The 19918-nt window shown below is 41.4% G+C and overlaps 1 protein-coding gene across 3 annotated transcripts in view; it reads right to left on the bottom strand.

Annotated features, from left to right (window-relative positions):
- Positions 1–11645: 11645 nt before the first annotated feature.
- LIMA1 (LIM domain and actin binding 1) overlaps positions 11646–19918 on the bottom strand; it is a 79626-nt gene continuing 71353 nt past the window's right edge. For all 3 annotated transcript variants that reach the window (XM_070740524.1, XM_070740525.1, XM_070740526.1), the window contains 2 exons: positions 15811–15944; positions 11646–12722 (listed from right to left, as the gene is read on the bottom strand). In XM_070740524.1, the coding sequence (XP_070596625.1) occupies positions 11729–12722; positions 15811–15944 (1128 nt within the window). In that variant the 3' untranslated portion in view covers positions 11646–11728. The remainder of the gene's footprint in view (positions 12723–15810; positions 15945–19918) is intronic.

The following is a 19918-nucleotide window of genomic DNA, read 5'->3' as shown; positions in this document are numbered from 1 at the left end:
CCTTGCGAGAAATGAAGTGTCAGTCAAGTTTAAATGTCAATAAAAGGCTGCTTTATCAGTGTGAAAAGTGGAAATCAAATTTCCAGCCTCTCAATTCAGAAAGACAACTGCAAAACAGGCAGATGCTGTAGTCTACCCACAAGGAGCAGTTGTCCAGATGTTCTCAGTGATCTACTACCTCTGGAGAGATTATGCAGGCCTGGATTCAGCATCCAACTACAATTCTTGCAAATTCAGTCTTATACCAACATGATGCCATACATTCATTCACTCATTAGATTTGTATGCCGCTCCTCTCCATAGATGTAGGCATGCACAATAACTCTCCAAATTTGTTTTTATCTTTCAATAGCATGATCATTTACAGTTCATATCAAGGCTAGGGGAAAAAACAGATGGCAATATCTATGGCGCTGTCGAGAGAGCCAATTAAGGGACATGGGAGACCTGGGGTGCTGCCGGTTGCAGCACCCCAGGCCACCAAGCTTCTACCATTCCATAGAAATGGTCCAAACCGGGAGGAACCCACCTCTGCTTTACATACTTAACTACTGTAGTAATTGTTGTTTTTCTTTAAGTTGACACAAAGCAATGGTGAATAAACTTCCTTGCATCCACCCTTCTTTTGGGGAAGTCTGTTCATGTGGTCAGACAGTTCTTGAGGGATTCCTGGGAGAGATCTTGTAAGTCAGGTTCTTCACAATCATCTCTCAAAAACATTACATGTTATCAGTTAAGTCAATATATTTTATTATCCAGGATAACAAAGGAATCTGCTAAGCATGTTGGTATCAGTACATCAACGAATGAAATATGTTAAGATCACTAGTGAGGAAATGCTAAACTGAAAAATATGGTTTTCATCTTAGACCTCATCTACTCAAGCTGCATTAAGTTTTGTTAGACTTCACTTTGTGGTCTACTAACTTTGCAGTAATCCATTTTTTAATGCCTTTATAAAGTTTTGCAGAATTTTGTTTGAGACTAGTAAATTTAAAGAACTCTGTGTACTGGTAACAGAAAAACAAAGATGGTGTGTTCCAGCAGTCCTTACTATATTGAAAGGAAATTGTGCTTATGCAGAATCATAAGGTTTGATTTGACATCTAAAAATAAAAATAGGTTTCCATTTTGCAGCACATTCAATGTAAATGTTAAAAGCTGCAATATAATTTAAGTCATACTCCAATCTGTTCGTTTCTTAGCTGCTTTGATTTGGCAAGGCTGCTGTACATTTATTATATCCATTATTTTAACACTTATTACATAAGCAACATGTAAGTACTGATATTTACTACTCAGTGAAGGGCTACCAAAATTTTTACTACCACACTGTGGGCATGGTTTATGCAGAACGCCCTGCATTTTCTTTTAACATCTTTCAGTGCAAGTTGGATACTCTGGGGTGGACCTCCATTTTCGCTACCCCACTGCGTTCTCCAAACCACCACCACCACCTGGTCCAGGCAGCAGCCCACCCGTTAATACTGATTAAGAATGAAAACGCAGAAAACCATGTCAGAAATGTGAAGAAGACAAAGAGGTAAAAAGCAAAAGTTGAGAAAGAGAGAAATATAATTTAATACACCAGTTACAAAAAGTTGAATAATTTAGAAACAAAATATGGAGTCAGCCAAGTCTCCTAACATACTCATACATCTGCATTTCTCAGGGATGAGTTGATGACTTACAGAAAGTCAAACACTGCATCTTAGAGGTGTTACAGAAAATTACAGGCATCAACTTTAAAATCAATATGGGGAAGAGAGGGACATGGCCAAGCGCTGTAACGACATGGACTTCCCCTCGCTCTGTGGGGGAATCCCGATATCCTGTCGCCCGGGGACTTAGCCTTAGCAGAAGCAAGAAACAGATTCCTTGTCATGAAAAAACCCCTTAATTCCTGTGAATTAATTGCATTCACCCACCAAAAAGTTTAGGCAATAGTCCTTCAAAGAGTTAACTGCAGTAAGAGATCTTATCAGTTCCTTGCAATAATTGCAAGGTTGTGAGCTCCCAGCCAAAAGGCTGCAAATTAAGTTCTGGCAAGCAGTCTCTGGCACAAAACATAATGAGCAAAATCTTCAGAAATATGAACAGTTGTCTCCTATAACAACCACTGCCCTTTCCTTCTATTTATTCCCCATCCAGGGAGGAGCCACTCAGCATCCATGTGTGCTTTGCTTCCCAAGTCACCTTTTTGTCCTCTATTGTTCTCCCCTGCTAACAGCTCTGGAACAGGCCCCAGCTGTTCTATCTCCTCACTCTTATCAGCTTCCAAAGTCAGCTGCCTCTCCGGTGGCTGAGAAATATCGTACGACCCTATCCCCATCTCTGTATCCAACACAGAGCATTCATCAGAGCCTTCCCTAGACTCCAAAACTGGCTCAAATTCCTCCTCAACTTTATTTTCCAAGTCTGCCACCAGTTCTGCTGGCAGGTCACAATAATAACAGGTTACATTTGTGCTTATGTGTGCGTGCACCAGAAAGTATGGAATTGACTGTATAAGGGCCACTCTGGACCATTTGGCTGGGAGGGCGAAAAGGAGGGAGCTTAGAATGGAGGTATTGGCAATATTGGAGGTTGTTCCATAGGAATGTTTTGAGAAAATATTTTTCTCCACTGAGTCCAGTTTCATCAAACTTTATTTGAAAATTCATCTTTCTTTTGCTGGTTTATCCCCCACATAAATCCTAATCCCATTCTGTTCAATTTTCTGATTATTATGGTATTATGATAGATATCATTTTACTTCCCTTTACAAAAAATTATTTTCAACACTCTGCTGAAAATGGTGCAAACCCTGAATTGCTTTTACCAAACCAAACATTTCCTCCACTTTTATCAGCTGCTTTTATCTGCTGGTCCAGGGTGATCAAGGAGCCTAAAGAGGGTGAATAGCAGATTCAAGGGGCTGGTGTGAGACTAAAATGATCTGGGCCTCCAGCAGGGGAGGGCAAATATTAGGTCAGGGGACAAAGAGACATGAGGAGATAAACATGTTTTTGCACTGGTGGGATTCCCCTGAGACTTTCCTCCATAGGAACTTCCGTGTTTTTGCGATGCTGCAGGGGAATCCCAGCATTGCAAAAATGGGCACTTCGCTGGCAACGGAAGTCCAGAGGTGGGGTTTCCCAGCGAGGGGAGCCTCAGCGAAATCGCAGCATCGAAAAACACCAAAGTCCGGGCTCTCCTCCATGGGTTTCCCATGGAGGAGAGTCTCAAAACGGGTGCTTTGGCTGGCAAAAGAGGCGAATTTTGGGCTTGCATGCATTAATCGCTTTTCCATCGATTCCTATGGGAAACATTGTTTCATCTTACGAACTTTTCACCTTACGAACCTCGTCCTGGAACCAATTAAGTTCGTAAGACGAGGTATCACTGTACATATAGCATATACATTCATCCGTCCATACAATACAAATATCCATACATATATAAAATCTTTATGTCTCTCCCCCTTCTCTCCTTTCTCTGTATCTGTGCATCTCTCCCCTCCCCCTCCCCACCTCTCTCTGTATCTCTATCTCACCCGTCTGTATATCTCTTCCCCTCCCCCCTGTATCTGTCTCTCTCCCATCTCCCCCCTCTGTCTGTATTTGTGTCTCTCTCACCACCTTTCTCCCCATTTCAGTCTCTCTCTCCATCTCTCCCCGCTTCTCTCTGTATCTCTGTCTCTCTCTCTCCCTGATTCTGATATGAGGCATTGAGCAGGCCATGAGGCACTCTCGCAGTGTCTTGCACGGCAGTGAACTTTAGTGTGCTTCACAATGGGGGAGATGGGGTTGCCTCCACCTCCTGGAGTCCATTACAATATGGAGCCACATTGTGATCCTGTCCCACTCACCCCTAGCATCAGGATGCGGTTTATAGCTATGAGCCCAAAGAGGCAGAAGGTGAGGATTGCCTTGAGCCAATTGTGCCCTGAAGGAAAATATAGGGCCACTTCAGTCCTGCAATAAGGCTCCAGCCATACCTTGTCATCCCACCCCCTGCCCCAGCAGCTCTTTGGCAGAGTGCAGCAGGTGCGAGTTCCAGCCCCAAGTAGAAGGAGGCAAAAGCTGCCTTGAGCACAAATCTTGCATGAAGGCATTTGCAGGGCCACTTCGCTCTCTTACTAAGGCTCCGGTGACCCTCCTCCTCCCCTTCCTTCTCTCATGACTCCCTTGCCAGTTTTTAGTGAGGCCGGGAGGATACATAAGAGCAGGGAGACTCTCTTCAAGCAAGCAGTTGGGTTGGGCGAAAGCACAGAAAAGGCTCACGTAGGGTGGGTGGGCACTTGTTTGAGGAGGGTCTGCCCCCTTGTGCACAGCTTCCTGGTCCCACCACAGTTGGCCAGGGGATCACCAGAGGAGGGGGAGGAGGGTCGCCTGAAGGAAAGCCTCCACTCTGGCTTGCACTTGTTCATCAGCCAACCCGGATTTCCTAAATGTTGTCAAGAAGAAAGCAGTGAACAACCCTAAGTAGAGCTCACTGGGTTTCCAAGAGAAGAGACACAGAGACAGAGAGAGACACATAGACATATACATGGCTTTTGTTAGTACTCTGTCCAAAGGGTTCGGTTGGTAATATATAAACAAGCCAGCAATGTATGGTTGTATGGATTGATGTAATATAGCTTTAAAATGTATGCTAAGTTCTGATTGGCTGTAGTGATGCAAATGGCCATAAGAGGGAGCAAGAGATTGTGGCTTATTCTCTGTTTCATTCTGATTGATTGTTTAACTTGATTGTGATCTCTGTGTTATGCTCCGTTATTCTGATAAACTGATGCGTTTGTAAGCTGTAATATCTTTGTTGAACGTATATGACAAAGAGAAACTGGTAAGATTATTGTACTTTTAGAGACTGACTGATTTAAATGTGTATGACCTGGACTGTTTATTTGTGCTGTGCTATTTCTTAAAAGTAAACACTCTATGCACTTTATCGTATGTATGTGACTGGATAATTACTCCTATATACTGCAATATCCCGTTTCTACCTACATGTCCTTGTTAATGCAAGGGTTCCTCTGCACAAACCTTAACAGCTTTAAATGGAAAGCATCCTCCAGGCGGCAAAATTCCCTGTATATGTTTTAAAGCCACAGCTGGGCACTGTGGGCCCATCCCCCTTTCTGTTGTTCCCTTCTCAGCCCAACAGCCCTAATGATGATAGCAAGGGCAGCATCAGTTGCAGCTAGGTTAGGCCAGTGTCTCAGAGCGGAGAGAAGGTGGTGCATCTCCCCAATTGACTGAGGTTCACCCAGCACCCAAAAGAGCTGGAAGAAGCTCCAGCAAGAATGAGGTTGCAGAGAATCAGCCCCAGTCACTTCTCCATCCCCTGCTATTGTCTTTACCTTCTCAGGCTAGTGACTGGGAGGAGAGGGCAAGGGGCGCACCAGTCAGTGATGGGATCATCTGACAGGGAACCAGAGCAGAGAGCCCAAAGCACCGGCGCCACAGGTTGCAAACCTCTGCTTTATTTATTTATTTATTATTATTTTTATTATTATTATTTGTTGTTGTTTTGTTGTTATTGTTGTTATTGTTGTTATTATTATTATTAATTAGATTTCTATGCCGCCCCTCTCCGAAGACTCAGAGCAGCTCACAACAAGAATACAAATCCAATGATTAAAACAGCAAAACGATTAAAAACCCTTGATTTAAAAACACTCATACTTTAAACTGCAATAATTAGTTCTTGACTTATGGTCAAATTGAGTGCAAAATTCTGGTTACTAAACAAGACAGTTGTTGAATTTTGCCCCATTTTATCATCTTTCTAGCCACAGTTATTAAGGGAATCTCTGTGAATAAAATAATCAGGCTTCCACGTTAACTTTGCTTCTCAGCTGACACAAAGTGATCATATGAAGCAACTGTCAAATACATGCCGGTTGCCAAGCAACTGAATTCTGATCACATGACCATAGGAATGCTGCAATGGACATGTGAAAAACAGTCACAAGTCAACTTTTTTCAGTACTATCGTATCTTCGGTCATTTGGCTTTAAATTGAGGATTACCTATGGTCCTTGGAAAAGCTCAATTACTTCATTAGTTAGGAGTACATAATGCTCAAGATCGAATTGTTCATGAAAGGTCTAACTGAAATCTCAACTTGGACCATGAATTGTACAAATGGTTTTAGGTGAGGTGCTTTGTGAGTACAGTACTCCATACATCATTACTATCTTCATTCCCAACTGCCTCGCAAAACTGGAGGAAGCCTAATTGCAATCATTCTCATTTTTATATATTTTGCTAGCATCCCCGTAGCATTTTTAGTTCTTGCTGATATATTTCTGTCTGTGAGCAACATCCATGACAGGTTTCTTAACTACAAAGCTGTTGTCTTCTATTTACTAATTGGCAGATTCTCCAGTTATTACGATTATGGCTGTGTGTTGTTACAATAGCCATTTTGGGGGAAAGCAGAAGTTACTGACAATGCTCCAAGACATTTAACCTCTACAAATAAAATAATGGCTCAGGCCCAGAATTTGGGACTCCATTAGCCCTCGTGTCAATTTGAAATATGGACCAGCACTAAGCTCTGCCATGTTAGAAAATAAAAGCCAGATTTTGCTCTGGTTTCAAGTGAACTGTGCAGAGCCAGAAGCCATGTACCTTCAGAAAACTGTCGTGGTTTACAACCAATCTTTGCCTAGTGCAAAACTTTCGTGCAGAGATGCCAAAAGTCTCAGGTCAAGGTATTGTGCTAATAAATGCATTACTGCCTATCTGAAGAATTCTGAAAGAGACTTTCAAATGCTAAATAGGTTTATCAGGATATTTTTAGAGTGCTGTGACAAAGGCTTAATAATTTATGTTGTATTCCTGAAGAAATTTGGCGGGACTAGGAAGAAATCCTCTATAAGAGGTTAGAATCCGACTTCTGACACAATAAGGTCTCTATTGTACTATATACAGTTGGGTTGGGCGAAAGCACAGAAAAGGCTCACACAGGGTGGGTGGGCACTTATTTGACGAGGGTCTGCCCCCTTGTGCACAGCTTCCTGGTCCCACCACAGTTGGCCAGGAGATCACCAGAGGAGGGGGAGGAGGTTCGCCTGAAGGAAAGCCTCCACTGTGGCTTGCACTTGTTCCTCAGCCAACCCGGATTTCCTAAATGTTGTCAAGAAGAAAGTAGTGAACAGCCCTAAGTAGAGCTCACTGGGTTTCCAAGAGAAGAGACACAGAGACAGAGAGAGACACACAGACATATACATGGCTTTTGTTAGTACTCTGTCCAAAGGGTTCGGTTGGTAATATATAAACAAGCCAGCAATGTATGGTTGTATGGATTGATGTAATATAGCTTTAAAATGTATGCTAAGTTCTGATTGGCTGTAGTGATGCAAATGGCCATAAGAGGGAGCAAGAGATTGTGGGTTATTCTGTGTTTCATTCTGATTGATTGTTTAACTTGATTGTGATCTCTGTGTTATGCTCCGTTATTCTGATAAACTGATGCGTTTGTAAGCTGTAATATCTTTGTTGAACGTATATGACAAAGAGAAACTGGTAAGATTATTGTACTTTTAGAGACTGACTGATTGAAATGTGTATGACCTGGATTGTTTATTTGTGCTGTGCTATTTCTTAAAAGTAAACACTCTATGCACTTTATCGTATGTATGTGACTGGATAATTACTCCTGTATACTGCAATATCCCGTTTCTACCTACATGTCCTTGTTAATGCAAGGGTTTCTCTGCACAAACCTTAACAGCTTTAAATGGAAAGCATCCTCCAGGCGGCAAAATTCCCTGTATATGTTTTAAAGCCACAGCTGGGCACTGCAGGCCCATCCCCCTTTCTGTTGTTCCCTTCTCAGCCCAACAGCCCTGATGATGATAGCAAGGGCAGCATCAGTTGCAGCTAGGTTAGGACAGTGTCTCAGAGCGGAGAGAAGGTGGTGCATCTCCCCAATTGACTGAGGTTCACCTAGCACCCAAAAGAGCTGGAAGAAGCTCCAGCAAGAATGAGGTTGCAGAGAATCAGCCCCAGTCACTTCTCCATCCCCTGCTATTGTCTTTACCTTCTCAGGCTAGTGACTGGGAGGAGAGGGCAAGGGGCGCACCAGTCAGTGATGGGATCATCTGACAGGGAACCAGAGCAGAGAGCCCAAAGCACTGGCGCCACAGGTTGCAAACCTCTGCTTTATTTATTTATTTATATTTATATTTTTATTATTTGTTGTTGTTGTTATTGTTGTTATTGTTGTTATTATTATTATTAATTAGATTTCTATGCCGCCCCTCTCCGAAGACTCAGAGCAGCTCACAACAAGAATACAAATCCAATGATTAAAACAGCAAAACGATTAAAAACCCTTGATTTAAAAACACTCATACTTTAAACTGCAATAATTAGTTCTTGACTTATGGTCAAATTGAGTGCAAAATTCTGGTTACTAAACAAGACAGTTGTTGAATTTTGCCCCATTTTATCATCTTTCTAGCCACAGTTATTAAGGGAATCTCTGTGAATAAAATAATCAGGCTTCCACGTTAACTTTGCTTCTCAGCTGACACAAAGTGATCATATGAAGCAACTGTCAAATACATGCCGGTTGCCAAGCAACTGAATTCTGATCACATGACCATAGGAATGCTGCAATGGACATGTGAAAAACAGTCACAAGTCAACTTTTTTCAGTACTATCGTATCTTCGGTCATTTGGCTTTAAATTGAGGATTACCTATGGTCCTTGGAAAAGCTCAATTACTTCATTAGTTAGGAGTACATAATGCTCAAGATCGAATTGTTCATGAAAGGTCTAACTGAAATCTCAACTTGGACCATGAATTGTACAAATGGTTTTAGGTGAGGTGCTTTGTGAGTACAGTACTCCATACATCATTACTATCTTCATTCCCAACTGCCTCGCAAAACTGGAGGAAGCCTAATTGCAATCATTCTCATTTTTATATATTTTGCTAGCATCCCCGTAGCATTTTTAGTTCTTGCTGATATATTTCTGTCTGTGAGCAACATCCATGACAGGTTTCTTAACTACAAAGCTGTTGTCTTCTATTTACTAATTGGCAGATTCTCCAGTTATTACGATTATGGCTGTGTGTTGTTACAATAGCCATTTTGGGGGAAAGCAGAAGTTACTGACAATGCTCCAAGACATTTAACCTCTACAAATAAAATAATGGCTCAGGCCCAGAATTTGGGACTCCATTAGCCCTCGTGTCAATTTGAAATATGGACCAGCACTAAGCTCTGCCATGTTAGAAAATGAAAGCCAGATTTTGCTCTGGTTTCAAGTGAACTGTGCAGAGCCAGAAGCCATGTGCCTTCAGAAAACTGTCGTGGTTTACAACCAATCTTTGCCTAGTGCAAAACTTTCGTGCAGAGATGCCAAAAGTCTCAGGTCAAGGTATTGTGCTAATAAATGCATTACTGCCTATCTGAAGAATTCTGAAAGAGACTTTCAAATGCTAAATAGGTTTATCAGGATATTTTTAGAGTGCTGTGACAAAGGCTTAATAATTTATGTTGTATTCCCGAAGAAATTTGGCGGGACTAGGAAGAAATCCTCTATAAGAGGTTAGAATCCGACTTCTGACCCAATAAGGTCTCTATTGTACTATATACAGTTGGAATTATAAAAAAAGAAGCCAAATCACAGCTTGTTAGCTTAAGCCAAAGACTAGGCAAGGGTAAGCAAGTGTGCCTATGATGGTATTAAAGGCATATTAGATGTCAGAGCTTTTTACTGGTATTATAGTTCCCAAACTTCTACTTACATTTATCTTCTAGTTACCTTGTTCATCAAAAACCTTCAAGGAGTTTATAAAATGCACTGTAATCGGCCAAACTTGCACACTTTTAACCAAGTGTATTCTGGGCTTTCAAGTGTGCTGAAATTGAAGTTTCATTGTTTTCCATTTGTCATTCATGACAGAAACTAAACCCTTTATACTGTTTTTAAACAAAATAATTAAATTACTAGATATGTACAGTGTACTAACATTCCCATAGGGGCTGGTTCAAGACCTATTTAGAAGAAAAGTTTAAGAAAATAGATACCATACAGCAAAGGTAAATAGTGCCACCTCCTGGTGAGAAATAGTATTCTATAAAAAAAAGTTGATTAAAAACTTCCCACTCAAAAAATGACAGAGCATTTATTTAAGTAAAAATGTTTCGAAGTATATATAATATTGGTAAGAAAAGCAAGATATTTCACAATTGTAAAATTATAGCTAGAATTAAAATAAACAAATAATACAGATTAAAAACAAGGGCTTATACAATGCGTCAGAGTCAGTTCCCAAAGGGAACTTCAGAACACGGAAATGTGTGAACTAAGCATTAGTCTGCAACTTTTTAAAGTAGCCACATCTTTTCCCAGGATTGCTCATAAGCCCTCTGCAGTTGCCATCTGATATGGAAAAAGACAAGGATGCTTTAAAAAGCTGCTCGAAGCTACTATATTTTATGCTCCACAGATTTTCAAGTTACATTTTGGAACTGAATCCAAAGCGCTGCATAAACCCTATTAAAATTATTGCCACAAAACATTTAACCAATTCAAAACACTTATGTTTCATATAACACATGCAGCCAAGTTGAAAAGCACTAAGCGCATTAGGCTATTGGTCTAAAAAAAAAGTTTACCACTGTATAATTCTTTTTCTTACAACTCTTTTCACAGAGTCAAATCTGGCAGCTTGTTTCATAGAGAACTCTGATTGCTTGTCAAAATAAAATCAAGTTTTCAAAAGGAAAATGTTATTCGGGACATGTATAGAAGGTAAATATAATATCTGAGAGCCAGAAACTTTGCCATCCTTTAGCTGATTCTTGGGAACAAAGATGCTCCTAAGCCCAGCTTGGAGAAAGCCAATTGAGTCATAGGCACCTGGAAGCCAATTTACAACTAGAATTGTATGGATAAAATAAAATAAAATAAAATAAAATAAAATAAAATAAAATAAAATAATAAAATAAATAAAATAATAAATAAAATAAAATAATAAATAAAATAATAAAATAAAATAAAATAAATAAAATAAAATAAAATAAAATAATAAAATAAAATAAAATAAAATAAAATAAAATAAAATAAAATAAAAGGCAGAGTGGACAGATTCTCTCCTAATAATCCTGATCAAGCAAAGTCAGCCTTCCTCTTCTATCGAATTGCAGACTGCATTTCATACTGTAGGTACTGAACAATACCTCTCTTGAAAACAGTGTTACCACCATTTTTAAAAAGTATTACTCTTGTTTTTATATATACATTAAAGTGCAGTCTCTTTTAAAGTAATCCCCATCCCTTGGAAACTGATCTGGAAGCTCTGCAGTAGTATTGTTAGTAGTGATAATGTCATAACTAAGTATATCAAATCTCTATCTCTTTTGCTCAACTGTGAAATGGCTGAAATTGTGCTAAGCAGAAGAGAACACAATGCCTTTTAAGTGACTTAAGTTACAGAATGGAATGTGAAACACATTTTCGCTCAACCGAGGCAGCAGCTATCTCCACAATTTTAAGCATTTAAGCTTTACCACAAAATTGGTGACATTCTTCCGTGTTCCAAAATATATTCCTATAAAACAGATCTGAAGGGTTGTGTGATTTTCACATTAATTTGCAACACAAAGTCACTTTCGTAAAGACACCTGCTTTAGGAAAGAACAAAACATTAAACTCAAACCTAAGACCCTGCACCTTTCAGTAAGTCCTCTATTTAGAGGGGAGGAGAGAATAAAATCTATTCTTCCTCATTATCTTCATCATAGTATCTGTTCCTCTTGATCTGTTCTTCCACACTGGAACCGTCTTGGTCTTCTCCTTCAACAAGCCCTGCATCTTTGGGTGTATAATTTGGACTAGTGGGTAATTCATTTTCACTTGAGAGAATCAAGGATGAATATTCTGGAGAGATACAAAACTTTGGTTCTTTCTCAAGAAATGCTGGCTGTCCTGCACCACCTTCATCTTCCTCTTCTTCCTCCTCCTCCTCCTCCTCAGGTTCAGCATCATTGTGCCCGTTCTTAAATATGAGCTCTTCATTTCGCGCTTCTTCCTTTTCCTGATCTAGTTCTCTATCCTTCTCGGCAGTATACTCAGTTGCACTGCTTCCTTCCTTCACGTTTGTCTTGGCCACCATTTCCTTCACAGGTTCGTCACTTTGCCGTGATGTACTTGTTTCATGCTTGGGTGGAGATGACTTGTCCATTCGATAGTTCCTCACAGACACCGTTCTAAATGAGGCAGCTACTGTAAATGGCCGGCATCTTTCTTTCAATGAGGATGTCCTGCGCAGCTTCTTAAGGTCTTGGTCTACTTCTTCCTGGGGGTCTGGTTTCTGAACCTCATCCTCTGGGGGCCATTTGGGTTTGAATACTTTGATGCCTTCTTCCAAGACACTCCCTTGACTGCCTTGTTCAGGAGGTGGTGGCCAGGAAATCTTCAATTTTTTGGTCTCTGTAGTTTTTTCCTCCTTCTCAAGCATTCCAGCAGCCTTTGCTTCCATGCTGGCAGCTAAAACCCCAACTTTTGCAATCGGGGCATCTTCTACTCCTGGACTAGGAGGAGCTTCCATGGCATTTCCAATACAATCATCGGCCTCGGTTTTGCTTGCCCATTGTTCTTTGTGAGGCTTATGTCCAAAGCCTTCATCATAATTACCTTTGGATTTAAAGAGCTGGTTAAAGTGAGGCTTGCAGTAAACATGTCCTTGAAGAGAGGCATATGTTCCAAGTCTGTATAAGGAAGACACAATAAAAATGCCCATTAGTAACTCACACAATTGAAGAAGCTTATCATGCTTTAAAAAAAAAAAAAAGGCCATATGTTTTATCACTGACTTCATAAGACAACCCAAGCTAGCATATGGCATTGGGCAGTTGTATGCATCTACTGTTAAATATTGTACCAATCTTAATCATACTAGGTCTGTTTAGAATCATTTTCCTTATTTTATTTATTTATTTATTTACTTACTTACTTACTTACTTACTTACTTACTTACTTACTTACTTACTTACTTACTTACTTACTTACTAGATTTGTATGCCGCCCCTCTCCGAAGACTCGGGGCGGCTAACAACAATAAAGAAAACAATGTAACAAATCCAATATTAAAAAGCAATCTAAAAAACCCCAATTTAAGAGACCAATCATACAAACAAGCATACCATGTATAAATTCTATAAGCCTAGGAGGAAGGGAAAAAAATTTCAATTCCCCCATGCCTGATGACAGAGGTGGGTTTTAAGGAGCTTGTGAAAGGCAAGGAGGGTGGGGGCAACTCTGATATCTGGGGGGAGCTGGTTCCAGAGAGTCGGGGCCGCCACAGAGAAGGCTCTTCTCCTGGGTCCCGCCAAATGACATTGTTTAGTCGACGGGACCCGGAGAAGGCCAACTCTGTGGGACCTAACCGGTCGCTGGGATTCGTGCAGCAGAAGGCGGTCCCGGAGATATTCTGGTCCAATGCCATGAAGGGCTTTATAGGTCATAACCAACACTTTGAATTGTGACCGGAAATTGATCGGCAACCAATGCAGACTGCGGAGTGTTAGTGTAACATGGGCATGCCTTGGGAAGCCCATGATTGCTCTCGCAGCTGCATTCTGCACGATCTGAAGTTTCCGAACACTTTTCAAAGGTAGCCCCATGTAGAGAGCATTACAGTAGTCGAACTTCGAGGTGATGAGGGCATGAGTGACTGTGAGCAGTGAGTCCCAGTCCAGATAGGGCCGCAACTGGTGCCCCAGGCGAACCTGGCCAAACGCCCCCCTCGCCACAGCTGAAAGATGTTTCTCTAATGTGAGCTGTGGGTTGAGGAGGATGCCCAAGTTGCGGACCCTCTCTGAGGGGGTCAGTAATTCCCCCCCCCCAGGGTTATGGACGGACAGATGGAATTGTCCTTGGGAGGCAGAACCCACAGCCACTCCCTCTTATCCGGGTTGAGCTTGAGTCTGTTGACACCCATCCAGACCCCAACAACCTCCAGGCACCGGCACATCACTTCCACTGCTTCGTTGACAGCAACTTTAAAAGGGAAAACTTTCTCAGACATAAAAAAATGACCATAGCTTAAAAGAAATCATGGTTATTAAAAGCAACACCTGCTGTTGTATTACAAAGGGCCAGATATATAGAGAAAATTGTTGTACCCGATCTGCAGATGGAAGCTGTCATAATGAATGCTGTACAACAATTCATTTCAGGACAAACCAGTTTTCATTATTTTTAAAGCTTAACAGGACATGTGGGTTTTGGCTAGAAAATTGACAGGGAATTGCAGAAATGGAGTCAGTGACACCCACACAAACCAGTTTTATGTAAATAAATATATTTGCAGTAAATAAGCTAGGCAAACGAGAGCATCATTAGGTAAATCAACACAGCAGGGTTGTCAAATTCAAGGCACAGGAATTCGTCCCACAGGGTGCTGAGATCAGGCCCATAGGGCTGCCCTGGAAACAGTGAAGGACCGGCCTGTGGTGCCTCTGCCATCAGAAACAGAGCTGTGTGTGACCCTCCTGAGTTCCGTTTTTGCTGGCAGAGGGTTTTAGGAGGCCTTTGCAGATGAAAATGGAGCTTGGGAAGGTCACGGGCGGCACTCCTAAGCTCCATTTTCACTGGCAGAGGGTTGCAGGAGGTCATCACAGCTGAAAACTGAGCTCAGCAGCCTGTTTTTGCTGGCAAAGCACTCTGGCCACCATAGGCGCTCCCGACACAAGTTACGTAGCAATGGAAGCTCTGAAGTTCCCTTTGGGAACTGACTCTGATGCATTGTATAAGCCCTTGTTCTTAATCTGTATTATTTGTTTACTTTAATTCTAGCTATAATTTTACAATTGTGAAATATCTTCCGTTTCTTACCAATATTATATATACTGTCATTTTTTGGGTGGGAAGTTTTTAATCAACTTTTTTTATAGAATACTATTTTTCACCAGGAGGTGGCAATGCCCACCACAGCCCCCAAGGCCAAACACAACCCTGATGTGGCCCTCAATGAAATCGAGTTTGACACCCCTGATACAGAGGAAAAGGGCGGGAAACAAGGAATCTCCCCCTTTACTCTCACAGTAACCAATTACAACTCAGATTTCCCCGTGCAGTGGTCAGCTCTCTTTAACCAATTAGCTATAACTGTATGTTCTTACTCATTGCCCAATCCTTCACTGCTCCAACTATTACCTTTTAAATATCTTAACAAATGGATTTGAAATATGGGTAGTCTTTGCTTAATGCTGGTAATTGAGACCAGAATTTCCATTGTTAAGGAATATTGTCACAACGTCATGAGACTACGTTGCTTAGCTATAACCCCAGCAGTCCCATTAGCCATAATAGTTATCTGACCTTATTTTTGAAAGAAAAAAAATCTAGATTAATAGCCTTCTCTGTCTCTAACACTGTTAATTTTTTTTAACCTTAGATGATCATATGGATTTTAATTTTCTTTTTGCTACCTGTTAGAAAGCCCACAGTAACCTTCTTTGTGAGCATGTATAGACTGACCCCAAATTATGATAACTCTTGAACGTCTTGTGACCATCCAAAGACTATACATAGTTCACATTTTGGTGTAGCTCTACTATACTAAAATCAATTGTCTACCTCAGTGTTTCCCAACCCTGGCAACTTGAAGATATTTGGACTTCAACTCCCAGAATTCCCCAGCCAGCAAATGCTGGCTGGGGAATTCTGGGAGTTGAAGTCCAGATATCTTCAAGTTGCCAAGGTTGGGAAGCACTGCTCTACCTTACCTAATGTTCTAATACTTAGAACATTAAATGTATATACAGTAGTACACTTTTTTTGTTTGAGGCTTACGTGAGTTTGCTACTGCAGTAAGAACAGCGGAAACAGCTAATGTGGTAGACTTGCTGATTGGCAAAGAGACGCTCCATAGGATATACAGTCTTCTTGCAAGCAATACATATTTCCTTTGCTGGCACCTGAAATTTCTGTTGAAAGAAATGGTGTAAATATGAACATCTTTCATGAAGTTAGTCTCTACAGAACCTTCTTCTAAATTTAATACAGATTAACTTGTTTAATTTCAAAAGAACAGTCTCTCTTAGTCCTAGATCTCATCACATTAGAAGAGTTAGCATTCTTGAAAACCTTTGCAAAATCCCAAAATAATTTAGCATACTATCTTTTGTTGCTATTGATAATGGGCTCCAGACTTTTTATCAAACAACCAGATGGAATGGACAAAATTCTAGATTTCTGCCAATTTAAAATTACAATTGTATAATCTTCTTCAGCATCTCTAGAGGGACAACAGATTGAAAAGAGAGGTAATCAAAGAGGAAGACCAAGAGCAAAAAGCAGCAAAGGCACTCAAGAGTCTAAAACATGGGTGTCAGGCCCGCAGCCTCACGTTGCCATCATGTGACTTTTCGTGACTTTTTTCCCTTCATGGAACTGGAGTGGGCATGGCCTGTATGTGAGATGTATCTGGCCTGCGGACCACCAGTTTGACACCTCTGGTCTCAAACAATGAAGACAGATTTAAAGGCTCTAACCAAATACAGTAGTACCTCTAGATACGAGTTTAATTCGTTCCAGAAGGGAGCTTGTATGTCGAACAACTCGTATCTGGAACAAATGGCTTTAGACTTTGTTTTTCCCCTCCGAGATAACCAAAAGCAAGGATTCTTGCGCCACCTAGTGGATGCTCGGCTCATACCCCGAATTTGAGCTCGGGTCTGGAACAGAAATTTCTCTCCCCTCGTGGCTCGTATCTTAGAATACTCGCATGTGGAGCAGCTTGTATCTAGAGGTACTACTGTACTTAAAATGTTAGCAGAGATTAGTTCCACTAAGAAAAACTCCACCGCCCTGAGCATTATCAAGGCTACTCTCAATTTAAAATGCCACTCACGTTTCTTTCTTTTTTTAAAAGGTGGCAAATTAATGTCCAGAACAGCTCTATTAAAGCATGCTTGAATTAGTCAATCAGCACCACTCAGAGCTGGTTTAGGAGGTAGGATTGTTCACCTTCTTTCTTTTCCAGTGCTCAAGCCCGGGGCTCTGCCATCACCCAAGCAGAAAATGCATGAAAAAAGCATACACAAAGTTGAAGGAGCGCAAGAATTAGGGAAGCTGAAGGGGATCTACAGGCTACGGTCAAAAAGTCACGATGGCAGCCATAACACAGGTAGTCTCCAACTTGGGATCAATTGGGATCAAAAATTTTCATTACTAAGCAAGGCACTTGTTAAGTAAGTCATGCAATTTTATGGCTTTTTTTTTGGTCACGATTGTTAAGTAAATCACTGTGGTTGTTACATGAATCATGCATTGTTAAGCAAACCAGCTTCTCCCATTTACTCTGTTTGTCAGAAGCTGGCTGGAAAGCTTCCACATGATGACCACATGACCCCAGGACACTGCAACTGTTGTAAATGTTGGTTGCCAAGTGCTAGAATTTTGATTGTGACCAAAACGGTCATAACAAGTGCAAGAACAGATTGTAAGTGACCTTTTCAGCACCAACATAACTTTGAACTCTCATTAAATGAATGGTCGTAAGTTGATGGCTACCTGTGGTGTGATCAAAGCTCTGCTTCCTTTTTATGATTGATTGTAACTTCAGTGAATTTACCTGAGCAATGTGGTGAACTTTTTAAATCACATGCTCTGCCTTCAAAATCAGTTGTCAAACAATTTATTTTTACAGTAAACTATCTAAATGAAACACTTCTGGAATTAGTGCTTCAATGGGCAGCAGTGATGAATGTATTCTAATGTATCAAAACTCTTCCTGTACCTTATAACTGATACAAGAATGTGTCACTTCAATAAAAGTGAAAACAGACTGGGTGGGCACAAAATTAAACAAAGAGATAGGATCCAGCTGGGCAGAAAGAGATGTGCTGCTAGATAGACCATTCAAGCAACGTTGATAATTAATAATATTGTACCTAAAGCATATTAAGGTTTCCATTGGTTTAAATGTCTGACGTTGCTTTAAACATGGATTAGCTACCCACCGCTTTTGGAAATGGGTGGCAAAAAAAAGAGCCCTAGGCTGGTTTTGTGTTCCATAGAAAAAGTTTTCTGAAAAGAAAGAAGTGTTGCACACAATGAAGCATGTTCATTATAATGATCAGGGAAGCTAGAGTGTCATGGAATTCCCCTAGTAGATCCTTCTAAAGAATCCATGAAATAAACTTGAGTTGTTTTCCAGCCTTTCCCAGCTTGCTCTCGGAACAGGGCACTTGCAATAAATGACACCAGTTGCAGTAATGTTTATTCCCCTTTCCAACTTACATGGGAGAAACTTTTGGGGTGTGCAGAAGTATATTCCTTGTCAAGCATGTTATGAAGAGCAACTACAGTAGAACCATGAAGTCCAGTTAATAAAAAGAGGAGAGGACGCAGGAAAGCTGAGAGATGAGCTCATGTTAGAAAGGAAGCAGAAGACAGGAATAGAGGTTAGAAACCAGGCGCAGGAAACAGAAGCTGAAAAAGACAAATGGCTGTTTATAAACGTATATGGGATTGCTGGAAAGTATACTAAGTAGTTCCTCCAGTGAGAAATGTTTTATTATAAAGCTATTAAAGTAGGCTCAGCCGCTAAGAAATTCCTTTATGGAAAAAAATTAAAACAAAGGGTAACAGTGTATATACTACCGCAGGGGTGTCAAACTCAATTTCATTGAGGGCCGCATCAGGTTGTGTTGGACCTTGGGGGGCTGGGGTGGGCGTGGCCAGCTCAATGTCACTTGTGCCAGGGGCGGCTGTGGTGACCTGAGCGCTCTGCCAGAGAAAACGGGATCCCATCTATTTTCAGCCTCTTAGAACCCTCTGCCAGTGAAAATGGAGCTTGGGAGGCTGTCTGCAGTCCTCCCAAACTTCGTTTTTCACTGGCAGAGATACCACAGGCCAGTCCGCCACCGATTCCAGGGCATTCCCGCAGGCCAGATCTAAGCACCCCATGGGCCAAATCCAGCTCCCAAGCCTCAAGTTTGACACCCCTGTACTACAGTATAACATAAAGTGATACCTCATCTTACAAACTTAATTGGTTCCGGGACCAGGTTCTTAAGGTGAAAAGTTTGTAAGACGAAACAATGTTTCCCATAGGAATCAATAGAAAAGCAATTAATGCGTGCAAGCCCATAATTCACCCCTTTTGCCAGCTGAAGCGCCCGTTTTTGCGCTGCTGGGATTCCCCTGAGGCTCCCCTCCATAGGAAACCTCACCTCCGGACTTCTGTGTTTTTGCGATGCTGCAGGGGAATCCCAGCATTGCAAAAATGGGCACTTCGCTGGCAACAGAAGTTAGGAGGTAGGGTTTCCCAGTGAAGGGAGCATCAGTGAAATCGCAGCATCGCAAAAACACAGAAGTCCTCGAAGCCCCACCTCCGGACCTCTGTTTGTGATGCTGCGATTTCACTGAGGCTCCCCTCGCTAGGAAACCCCACCTCCAGACTTCTGTTGCCAGCGAAGCACCCGTTTTTGCGCTGCTGGGATTGCCCTGCTGGGATTCCCCTGCAGCATTACAAAAACATGGAAGTCCGGCGGTGGGGTTTCCCATGGAGGGGAGCCTCAGGGGAATCCCAGCAGTGCAAAAACGGGTGCTTCGCTGGCAACGGAAGTCCGAAGGTGGGGCACCCCAGTGGCGGCAGTGGGTTTGTAAGGTGAAAATAGTTTGTAAGAAGAGGCAAAAAAATCTTAAACCTCAAGTTTGTATCTCGAAAACTTTGTATGACGAGGCATTTGTAAGACGAGGGATCATTGTATTTCATACAGAACTGTTCAGCAAAACTCCATGGACATCTCAATGAAATCATTAACAATACTGCACAATGTCCCATTTCAGTCAAAAAGCTTACACCCCACTCCCCCATATTAGTGGTAAACAGGAATCAAGTGTCAAATGTTCTGGTTTCCATAAACATTTCTATGACTGAAAAACCATACCA

The sequence above is a fragment of the Erythrolamprus reginae genome, chromosome 2, assembly GCF_031021105.1.
Source record: "Erythrolamprus reginae isolate rEryReg1 chromosome 2, rEryReg1.hap1, whole genome shotgun sequence".
In the NCBI taxonomy this organism is placed as follows: Eukaryota; Metazoa; Chordata; class Lepidosauria; order Squamata; family Dipsadidae; genus Erythrolamprus; species Erythrolamprus reginae.
The sequence above is the reverse complement of the archived record's forward strand: the minus strand, read 5'-3'. Positions and strand labels throughout refer to the sequence as shown.